Source organism: Ischnura elegans, chromosome 3 (genome assembly GCF_921293095.1).
Source record: "Ischnura elegans chromosome 3, ioIscEleg1.1, whole genome shotgun sequence".
NCBI classification, from domain to species: domain Eukaryota; kingdom Metazoa; phylum Arthropoda; class Insecta; order Odonata; family Coenagrionidae; genus Ischnura; species Ischnura elegans.
Window position 1 is genome coordinate 58,790,364 of NC_060248.1, and position 11,714 is coordinate 58,802,077.

Genomic DNA, 11,714 nt, shown 5'->3' on the forward strand with positions numbered 1-11,714 from the left:
CTTAGCGCTGATACGACGCAGGCTGCTAGCGGCTAGCCTAGTACCCTGCTGGCTAGTAGCGCTTGGCTTAATTAAGGATTATTAATAACTTATCAAACGAGGAAAACTTTCCGACCTTAGCCAGTTTTAATAAGTGATTGTTAAGACATGTTTCCCTGAGCTCTGCGCCTCATGCATGCATTGGTAACCTCAGACGATGTATAACTCCTATCTTCTCGTATAGAAACTAGGTCCCTGTGACGTCACGCGGAGTGGCATCGCATGGGCGCCAATCTGGCCCTTTTCAAATGAGGATAAAAAAGGACCATTGCCATTCGTCTAACCCGGTATTTCTAAAACAAAATAATTTGTATATTATGAATACACTAATGGTGGGTAACGAATCGCAATCAATGCCTTTCGTTTTCTTTGATGAAGGAAACCACCCTATTGGCTATTCATAGCTATCTGCATATTTGGCCCATGATCAGAATAGGGTGGTTTCCTATCATTTTTTAATTGCCTAAATCGAAAGATTATTACTCCTGGAGTACGCATTTCACACTTTTAGATTTTTAATTGTCAATATCTTAGCTGATAGGAGAACTGAGTGGAGAGCTGCGTCAAACCAATCCTAGGATTGTTGACCAGTGATGATGATGATGAATATCTATTGTTTGGGATTAAATGAAAAGTGAAAATTTTCAAGCGTGCAAAAACACGACAGCTAAGTATGAATGCTGGGAAAAGCCCGTGTGATGTAAATTTCTGGTTCCGGCCTCTGCCATGAGAGGCCACCTTGGTGCGAGGCTATGAGCGCCGCTACGATGCAGGCTGCTGGCTGGTAGCGCTTGGCTTAAAGAAGGACTATCAATACCGTATTAAATGAAGGAAACTTTCCGGCCATAGGCAATTTTAATAAGTGACTATTAACAGATGTTTCCCTGAGCTCTGTGCCACATGCATGCATTGGTAATCTCAGACGATATAAAACTCCTGACTACTCGTATAGCATCTGGGCCCCTGTGACGTCACGTGGAGTGACATCACTTGGGCGCCAATCTGGCCATTTTCAAATGAGGTTAAAATTGGCCATTAACATTCATCTAAACTGGGATTTCTAAAACCAAATAATATGTAAATTATGAATACACTAATGGTTGCTAACGAATCACAATCAATGTCTTTCGTTTTCTTTGATGAAGGAAACTACCCTAGTACAGAAGCAATGGGAACAATCACGAGGAAGTGTATCCATTCCACTATTTGGGAAGTACTATGGAGGGAAACGGATAAAACAGTAAGGAAATGAGGAAGACATTTTGCATTAACAAAGGAGGCATCCATAAAAATCTAAGGGCTGATGAAAGGATTGTATTGGAAGAGTTTTAAGATAGGCTGGTGAAAATTCTGTTATAGAGTGCATTCCTTCATGGGGCAAGAATATGGACAGGAAGGAGGATGAGAAAAGACAAGAAACATTCAAGATGCAGGTGTGGAGAAAAATGGAGAAGGTCAAGCGGACAGAGAGAAAGCAAAATGACAAAGTGCTTGACGTGGTGGGTGAGGAGAGGAAGATTCTAGATGAGATACAGAGGAGACAGAAGGTTTGGAATGAGCGTACACTGAGCAGAGAGTTTAATTGGGTAGTTAAAAATGCTGATAATTTTGAAAAAAAAATGGGAATATGAAAATCATATGGAGGAAAATAAGCCATTTCAAGACAAAATACTTCGAAGGCCAAAATGGCACATTTCTTTCCTACTTGGTAATTCAAAATTCTCTTCTTTCTCATGTTCAAATAATTTGAAAAAAGAACTTATTTTCATTTTCACTTTGTTGATTGAACAAGGTATAAATTGTGATAATGGTTACCAAAATTTACAACTTATAATTGTAAATGCAGAATAGAAAAACTTTGTTTATTGGTCATCACATTGCAGTATGTATGTGCATATGAATTGACTGAACAATGGAATTTTCAGCTAAGTCAGACAATATAAAAGTCAATACTTATTGAGCATATACATTGGTCTCTAGATAAGAATACAGTGAAGAATTCTGTTGATACAAAAGCCTTAAAATATGCAGCTCACAATACATTTTTCCATCAAGAGCAATCGATGAAAATTGAGAAAGGATATGAGCGCCACACTAAATATTCCTTCACTCATAGGGTGTAATATGAGGTTTCAAGGTAGTGCTCTCCCAATTTCTCGTCAATCCAATCCCTGAATTGTGCCACGTGGACGTAGACACCTGGAATTTCCTGATCCTTGCATCCAATGCCCCATGCAACCATACCCGACTGTATGTAGTGATTAGGATGATCCGGATGGGGGCATACCAATGGACCACCACCATCTCCCTAAAAATTATCAATAGGTACATGTATCAATATGGCAGGAGAGAATATAAGGGAGGGGCCGGGGTCTCCCCCAAATTGGAAAAAAATAATTAATCTGAATAAGTATAAACATAATGCACATGAGAAAATAGATATACAAAGTTAATTCCCTTTTAAAAAAATGATATTTTAAGAGAGAACCTACCATTTATTTATTTTTACTGAAATATATATTAAGTTTTGAATATTTGACAAATATCCATGCAACATTAATGGGATTAACATGGATATTGTAATGATGTCTTATGTTAATGCTGACAATGTTGTCTGGATGTTTTTGGGAGATTGATTGCTGCTTGGGTATGGATTCCCTTATCCCATTATGCTGATTAATTTCTTAAGTCTGTCATGAAAAATAGATTAGAATAGCAACTCACCTTGCAGGTATCCTTTCCTGGCTCCCCACCAGCGCAAATGAAAGATGTATGAAGCCTGAAGTGCGTACCCAGCCTTGTCCTCCTTAATTTCCGCTGGCATTCAGCACGCCCAACCACTGGCAGATCTACTCTCTTCAGGATTGCTTGGAGCTTTCCCATACCAGCTGTAAATTATAAATGCCACGTACATCAATTCACACCGCCAATTAAGAAACTCCATGAGATAGAATATAGATACAAAGAGTACATTATGATTCGGGAAAACTTCCTTCTTGGGCTAAATTAGACCTATCAGTAAAAAAAAGCATGACAGCAATGAAGGACTGTTCATGGGCCAGAGTAACCTCAAGTTTTGGCAACATTGGCCAATAAAAAAAAATATTAAATAAAAATAGTGAAAAAGAGCTTTCTGAATCTTAATCCATCTGAAAAGCATGTGACACTAGGCCAGCGCTTATTTTTCTTAAATGACCCGATTTAAAAATTTGCAGTCTCAAAATGTGCAAAATGGTGAAAAAAGTATAATAAAAAATGTATGGTTGGTGTGGCGTTGGATAGCCATGTTATGCAGTTATTTTAAATGCTGAGTTTTTCGTCCCAGATGTAACATTTTCTCAAGTACATAAATATGTTATGTTGGATTCCTATGGACAAAAATTTCAACCGTTTGGTCATATCTCAAAACGCTGCCTCAAAGGTGCCCGCCACAATGCCCCCTGCCTCCCTGCCACAAGGCGTGCTGCGCGTTTCTTGATTTGTGGACACTATTTAGTCCTGTAGTCCCAGTTAAGACCCTAAAAAGTAATACCGATTATAATTCACATCAAACTGTTTAATGTGAATAGTTTGAACATATTTATCACATATAAATGCAATAAAGTTGGCCAAAGTAACTGTCTTACGGCAATCAAAGTGCACCAGTTAGTAAAGATAGCACAAAACTGAAGATGACCTGTTCACTCTATGCTGTGAAGAATAATTGGCTAGAACAGGGGTGCAGCTAGGAATTGAGACTGGGGGGGGGGGGGGGGTTAAAGGCAACTAATACTGGGGTGTGAGGGGGTATGGAATACCACCAGGACACGCGGTAGGTGCGAGATTAATAAATTGCGGAATTTTAAGATAAACGGTTTAAAATGTTGAGTTTTACGGCTTTCTGAAGGATTTAAGTATACCGGGACTAGCCACGGTGATAACTTTACGGGAGTCACCCGCAATGGTCGGAAATCGAGGGATCCGGGTTCGAATCCCGGTCAAGGCGAATGATTTATTCTCTGTGGATTTTTTGCACAATTTCTGAAGGATATTTTATTAATCCTTACACCATCGTATTTGTAATATCAATCCAATTAGGTAAAATGGATTACCTAAACTTAAAAATTTCTCTGAGCTCTTGGGGGGGGTTTTAACCCTCGAAACCCCCCCCCCCCCTTGCTGCGCCACTGGGCTAGAATACAAAGATGGATGGATTTTACCAAATTTTGGCTTTCACTTGCTAATGTGATAAAAAAATTTGGTCTTTAATTAGTCTCTTTTGCAACTGAGCACAGTGGTGCAGCGAGGGGGGGTTTTGGGGGATAAAACCCTCCCCCAGAGCTCACAGAAATTTTTAAGTTTAATCCATTTTACTTAATTGGTATAGAATAGTGCTAGGATTAATCACATACCCCTCAGAAAAACGTAAAACTCGCCATTTTGAACCATTATTCTTAAAAAATTTCTGGAGGAGGGCCCCCCCGCAACTCCTGCTTACCCTGGCGGGTATGCAACACCCCACATCCTATTGGATTAGTTGCACCCCAGCCTTAATTCTTACCTGCGCCCCTGATTGAGCATAACCTCTATTCACATCCACTAGAAGGACCAAACTCTTCAACTGAAAGAGACTGAGGCTATCTCATAATGCCTGACCTCAGAGCATTAAATCAAGGCAACAGGCACAACAGGAATGTTAGTATAATTTTTGGGGATTTTTGGAGGATGCACTATTTAATTTTCAGTGACATTTAATTTTCATATGAGTCATCAATAATCTCTTCTTAGGACTCACCAAAAGAGTCCTTTCCCCAACCACTGGCAAAGCACATTGTATTTGGTGGTGGAATGTAGTTTCTCTGGGGAAGGCATATGAATCCTATATGTTTCGCTGGGGTAACTGGTTCCACAAGGATGAGTAGTGCCACATCGTTGAACAGATTTCTGTTATTGTAATCAGGGTGGATGATAACTTGAGAAACCTCGATTTCTTGATGGGGATATATTTCCTTGCTGGTGCAAGAATCCCATTCCCCAACTCGTGCAAGTAAGGCAGCATTCCTGTAGCTGTTGGAGAAGAAAAATATCCACTTATGTCTTTCCAATAACATCAACAATGTAATAGCCTATTCTTTGAGATTTCATCTGTGTTCTGTGTTCCATTAATTCTTTTTAACCAAAGTGTGAGTAATATCATGCTGGATGATATCCACATGTCAATATGGAAAAAAAATCAATAGAGCAGAGTTGAAATCTTGATGAATAAGCAAAATTAGAAGTAACACAAAGTTATTTTAGATTATACATAACTTAATAAGAGCTGTGGTATGCAAAATGATGTGTCTTCCATTTTATACAGTGCTCAGAGTTAATAGAGTCAGTTGTTGCAGAGGCTCTTTGGATCTTGTAGAAATGCTCTTTTTTCCTAGGCATGCAATGCATCTAGATGGGAGTGGGCAAGAAGGGCATTTACCATTAAATGCAGACTAAATAACATGTGGCATATCGCATTTGGAGCTTAGGAGAATGAAGTCTTTCATACGGTAGGTAGTGGTGAATTACATAAAAATGGATGGGGGACAGAAACCAGGCAAATTATAAAAGCATAATTAATAATTTAAATATTGAAAAACAGGAAGCCCAGGATAGCAACCCTAAAATATGCTAAGCCAGATAAAAACTCATAAATTCTTCAAACATATTAGGAGGAAAAAATGTTAATTGTGAAATCTCTACGATTGTGAAGGTGGAAAAGTTATCTTAAATGAATAGCATATGTATAAAGCAGAGAAATAAATTGATGGGACCTGGTGATGAGAACATTGATGCATTGAAACTAGGGGATGAAGTAATAGTTCCTTATAGTGAAGGCTGATCCACCGGGTAACCTCCTCTATGGCTGCATAAGTTTCTTACATTAAAAGAATTTTTTTCCTAATACACAATAATGTGGACTTGCCTTCCAACTGGAAATTGTGAACCATCATTCTCATTTTTAACCCTCTTTGGTGCTATCCTTCTTCGTGGGATACTGGCGAGAAATGGGGAGGGTATTTTCGTAATATGTAGAAACTAGGAAAAAAAGCAATACAAAGCTATATAATTACATATCCATACACAGTTTTTTTTAAATTGATGAGGTTAAACTGGTTAATATTGACAAAATATTTTTACATTTACCAAAATAAGTTATCGCAAATGTAATAAGTTATAGCAAATTATATAATGAACTACATAAGAGCCAATATATTGGCCTGCCACACTAAAAGGGTTTAGGGGGGGCTAAAACTGAAGTAAATTAAAGAGGATATCAGTTAGACTAATATATATATAGACTAGTAAGCCTAACCCATTATTGCAAGGTGCTTGTGCTAATCCTGGGATAAAAATGAGTGGCTATTTATTAAACAATATGATTTCAGGAAAGGCTTTTCTAGTGAGACTCAGTTACTGGGCGTAACGCAAGATATTGCTTTAGTCCTGGACCTTGATACAGAAATTGATTTCAAAAATGCTTTTGATACAATAACATACATTGAATTGATAGAAAAAATAAAGAGGGTGAGATTACAGAGGGTACAAATGGATGTTAAAATTTAATTATGGATCAGAGTATTATCGAAAGGGAGATTGCAGAGGATAAGCGGAGGTAAATGATATTACATGGAGATAGCCATGATAGTAAGGGTCCCACAAGGAAGTGAATTAGGTCTGCAGTTGTTTTCAACACATTCTATAATGACATACATGCGGGAGTTTACTCCATCATATGTCTTTTTCGGATGATTGCATTATCTAGTGAAGTATCAAAAACAGTGAAGGCTGGTGTACTTTTCATAAGGACCTTGATAAATTATACTCATGGATTACAGCCAATAAAATGGATGTTAATGTAAAAAAAATGCAAAAAATTACGTCAGAGAGAAAGAGAAACAAGGATAATTGGTTGTAAATCTTGCCCGGAAAGAATTTTTCAATCATTACAATTTTAAATACATATTTGAGGATTAATTTTACATCCAAACTAAAACAGAGAATGTATGATCAGATGATAGGAAAATCATTTAAGAAGCTGCATATTGATGGCTAAATTCTAACAACACGTATCTCGAAAATAGCAGATTTTGAGGAGAGCAAAAAAACTATTAATATTTGTTACTTGCACGCTGAAATTAAAAACTAAGAGTTTATAAAATTGAACAATAAGCATTCATGTGCAAACAAAGAGTTGTTTTTTGTTTGTATTTTATTTTTTTAATGTTATTACACTTTGTTTAAGATGCCTGTTTCAAACTGGCCAAATTTGAGATACGTGTTGTTAGAACTTAGCCATCGATATGGTCATGAGAAGTATAAAAGAGAGCACAATAGAAACTAATGAAATGGCCTATATGACTATGGTTCATACTGTGTTAGAATATGCATCTTCAGTGTGCGATCCTCATAGCAAAACAGATATTTCAAAGCTTGAAAATATTCATAGAAAAGCAGCCAGGTGTATTCTAGAAAGGCATATAAGGGGGACAGTGGCACTGCTATGCAAGGGTGATTGGGATGGAAACCATTAAAGATAAGGAGAACCATGAATAGATTATGTAGGTTGTACAAAGCCTTTATGAAAGAGTTTAAAAGGAAATAGAACAATAGCTGAACTTATTCTGAAACATAGGAAGGAACAATCACAAATTCAAGAAGCAAAAAATGGATATTTTGAAGTAATCCTTCCAACAAAGAGGAATAAAGGAGTGGAATGACCTTCCTAGAAATTTTAAGATCTTCCCTGTAAATGTTAAAATTTTTAAGGGCGAGAGTTCCTTAAATCTTGGTTGATATCACTGTGTTTCATGAGCGAACATTCAAAATTGGGTTATTTGGTTAAAATATCATTTGATGAATAGTGTGTTATTTATATCAGTGTTTTTTCTCTTCAATTATTTTGCTATGAGGTAGATAAGCTTTTAATTTATTCATTTTAATTCTCATGTTACCACCAGGCGATAGCAAACTTGTAGCAATATGCATAAAAGGATTAAGGGGAGGGGGGGTAGGGGCACAAGGGCAAGCCCCCCCCCCCACCACACGCTTCATATATAGACAAGATTTTTAATAAGGTTATCATTTGGTTTGTTTTATTTTGTGTATTACGGAGGCTCAATCAATTAATTTCATATTAATAACTTTCATATGAAAATGAAGAGAAGGTTTTCCAAAGAAACTGTTGTATCCTGTTCTTAATCTCAAATATGAGATGAACTGTCAAACTCTTGTGCACCCCTCCCTCCCCCCCTTCCCCCCCCGTCCCCCCCCGAAATATAAAAGCACATTCACTTTGCATCACAATAAGTAAAACATTGATAAAATCGTGAATTTACTTAAGATTTCTTTGAAAAACCAAGTTTTTTCGATTGAAAAAAGTGTTAAAATTAGTTTAAAACCCTCTTCTTAGCACCCTGTTTTACAAAAATTTTCCCCCTACTTTTGGAACCCCCCCCCCACGAACCAAACTACTGGTTACGCCACTACACACCTGTAATTATTACATTCTGTACTTTCGAGTTAAAACATTAAAAATTACTTTTCAGATGCAATACCTACGTACTTGGCAACGCAGTGCGCGCCGGTTAGTACGACCTGGGGGTGGATGAGCGCGCCACCGCACAGGTAGGTGAGAACACGCTTGGAGAACAATTCGTGCGTGTCCCTGTTCAAGTGTGGCTCCAGCACATTCTTGGAAAGCAAGATGGCCGTCATCCAGGGGAACTCTCCGAACTGCGCCTCGCCGTCCTTGGCTCCCGTGATGCGGAAGGCCACACCCTCCGGGTGACAGACACCGCAGCGTCCCCACGACGACATCTCTCCGCCCGTGCGGTCGTCTGCGGCGTGTTGATCGGGAACGTTGAAGGGCTCGGGCATCGAGTGATCATGGTCCGTATCCTCCGATGAGGTGTCGCAGCAGACATCCAGGTAAGAATCGCAACCGGAGTTCGTTATCCTATAAGAAAGAAATTCGTCTTCCTTTGTGCATGTTGAGAGAAGCAGGGCCGGGCATTGGGAAGATGTTTATCGTAAATGTGCATAGGCGGATTTAGGGGGGGCACGTGCCTCCCTAAATCCGCCTATGCTTTTCTTACCGTGTCTTCTAATTTTAATTTAATTCAATTAATAATTTAATTAGATTGATTAATTTAATTTAATTTGATTAATTTTATTTAATTAATTAATTTTATTTAATTAATTAATTTGATTTAATTTAATTAATTAATTTCCAATTTCCCCGTAAACATCACTTTAAGACCTTTACAACGGAGGATAAACAATACGACACAACACAAACATCCATGCCCTGGATAGGGACCACCTAACCAGGCGGGATTCGAACCCACGACCTACGCTTTGGCAGGCGAGGACTTTACCCCACGGCCACCGAGGCCGGCAAATTGCATTAATTTCATTTTAACATTTCTTCCCGGTGGTTGTCATTCTTTCCAAGAAATCAAATACCCTAAGGTTAGAATATAAATAAATAATTAAATCAATTAAGGGACACCTGCCTTAAAATAAGCCGTACTTCGCAACCCGTAATTCAGAAAAACAATCAACAACCTCCTCCTCCTCCCCCCTCCCGCCCCCATACCCCCACCTTCTGACACGGATACCTATGCATATACGAATAAAAATTCCAACTTCATCAGATTCCCTTGAAAAAGCGATAAGCGTCGGTCGGGATACGTTGGGGCCAACCAAAAATTGACGCGACGACATAGGCCAAAAGTTTTTTTTGACTTATTAAATGAATAGTTAAAGGAATGAATTTGTGAGCACTGATCAGAGAAAAGAGAGGAAAATAATTCATTGGCACCATTATTGGTTAATGCGGAAAGTATGGGGGCTATTAATTTAAACTGAGTAATTGGGGGAAGGATTCTTCAAATGTTGTGTAACTATTTCGGGTTAATCACGATTTTATGATGCATGACATCAGCTGCGCCATTTAGAAAAATTTTGTGGGTAACGAAATATTTAGGGGAATTTTGAATAAGAATGCTTTACACTGTCGGGTCGGGGGAGAGCGTCTGCTTTTCAGGGAGATGAACCATCAGGATTGACTAATTACTCTTTTTATTTTATATTTATAATTATAATTGATTAAATTAAATTTCGAAATAATTATTTTCAAGCGAATGCTGAAAAAGTAAAACTTTCATCGAAGTGTTTTCTTAAGGCCTGTTTACACAATGCGTTACTCGTGCGAGTTAATGTCTGATAGCATGAAAGATTTTTGTGGACCGGAACGGAAGACGTACCTACAAATGCACGAATCAAATTATTTTTCCAGAACAGGTTCTATTTTCTGTTCATTCGCATTCGCACAAGTTGGATGATTACACGGTGCATTTACGTATTCATTCTCGCGTACACTCGGTGACGGATCCAGGATAGGGACGAGGGGGGGGGGGGGCTCTAAGATTACGATTCTATCCAGTGTAAATTGAATACCCAAGGGGGGGGGGCAATCCTCTAGCCCCTCACTGGATCTACCTGTGGATTGTAACATACCAAAAGCGTGTAAAATAGGCCCTTAGTTTTAGAGCTAATTCGTATTTCAATTCGTTAAAGAAGGTTATTATGTAGGAAAATATAACTAAAGCAGGGTGGCTGGAAAAACTCTCGTCACCTTCAGCCAACACTACGCGGAATGACGCCCGAAAGCTTTAACTAATATAGAGAAACTCCACGGAAACCTCAGATCCAATTTGATACACCCATGATACCATGCTTAACACTTCAAGGGCGTTTACCAGGGGGTGATTTATTTCATCCAATAATAAAAACTACCACATTCACACGAGCACACGTACGTTTACCTTATGTCAATCAATGAGGATCCATCCTGAATGGCCGTTCCATTGGAGCACTGGTAATAAGGCAGGCACTCGCAGTCATCGGAGTTCGCTACGGTGTCATATGAAGTCTCGGCATGTTCTTCTTCTTCTTGACCCGCAGCAATAACAACAAGCAGAGAAGTACCCAGAAGGATACTACATAATACCACAAGACATGGCTTCTTCGTGCCCACGGCGGCTATCATAGTTGCAGTCTCGTCAAGCTTGCGGGAATGAATCTGCTGCCAAAATAATTCGCTCAACAGTGAAGGCTCGCGTCAATTTTTTGAGAATAAGGAAGAATACCTTTTAGAAGAAGTTTTACGGAACTGGAAGCAATTAGGCAGACAAATGACCAACTATATTTCTTTATAGGTTAACCATACCCTTCTGGTAATGGGACATGGGACTAGGACTATCATAGAAGAAAGGATAATTTCACAACCAAGGTCTAACTGACGTATTCGGTAAGTCTCCCACGAAATGTTTCTGCGTCAACGGTGCTGTGCTTCACGGGGATTTTTCCCTTTCACCTCCTCCCTCTAAATGTCTGGCAGTTTCCGTCAACTTCTAGGGGTCAAATTTTCCTGCGAAAATTGCTTTGCACACACATAACTCATCATTCCCTTCGCATTTCTAAATGGGACTCGGCACCACGCGAACAGGGAAAGAAGGACATATCCCCCAACAATATGTGTGGAAGTTTCCTGCTTGTCCTTACGTTCTCGAAAGCAGCGATGAAGTGCAGATTAAGTGTGTGTTAAGGGGATATATCATTCGACCGTTCGAATTTTTCATTCCATTTCGGGTAGA

At 38.8% G+C, this 11,714-nt stretch overlaps 1 protein-coding gene across 1 annotated transcript; it reads right to left on the reverse strand.

Moving 5' to 3' along the window:
* Window positions 1-1,882: 1,882 nt before the first annotated feature.
* On the reverse strand, window positions 1,883-11,504 carry LOC124155862 (phenoloxidase-activating factor 2-like). The gene is made up of 5 exons (XM_046530015.1): window positions 10,884-11,504; window positions 8,618-9,010; window positions 4,814-5,085; window positions 2,764-2,927; window positions 1,883-2,347 (listed from the first exon to the last, which is right to left on the reverse strand). The coding sequence occupies exons 1-5, from the start codon at window positions 11,105-11,107 to the stop codon at window positions 2,150-2,152; spliced, it is 1,251 nt and encodes a 416-aa protein (XP_046385971.1). The 5' UTR covers window positions 11,108-11,504; the 3' UTR covers window positions 1,883-2,149.
* Window positions 11,505-11,714: the final 210 nt, after the last annotated feature.

Bases quoted from the DNA above. Each gene is read 5' to 3' on its own strand.
- LOC124155862 (XM_046530015.1), bottom strand. From the start codon at position 11,107: ATGATAGCCGCCGTGGGCACGAAGAAGCCATGTCTTGTGGTATTATGT. The intron at 9,011-10,883 runs GTAAACGTACGT...TCTTTCTTATAG, and splicing joins TCCTCATTGATTGACATAAG to GATAACGAACTCCGGTTGCG. The intron at 5,086-8,617 runs GTACGTAGGTAT...CTTCTCCAACAG, and splicing joins GGCGCGCACTGCGTTGCCAA to CTACAGGAATGCTGCCTTAC.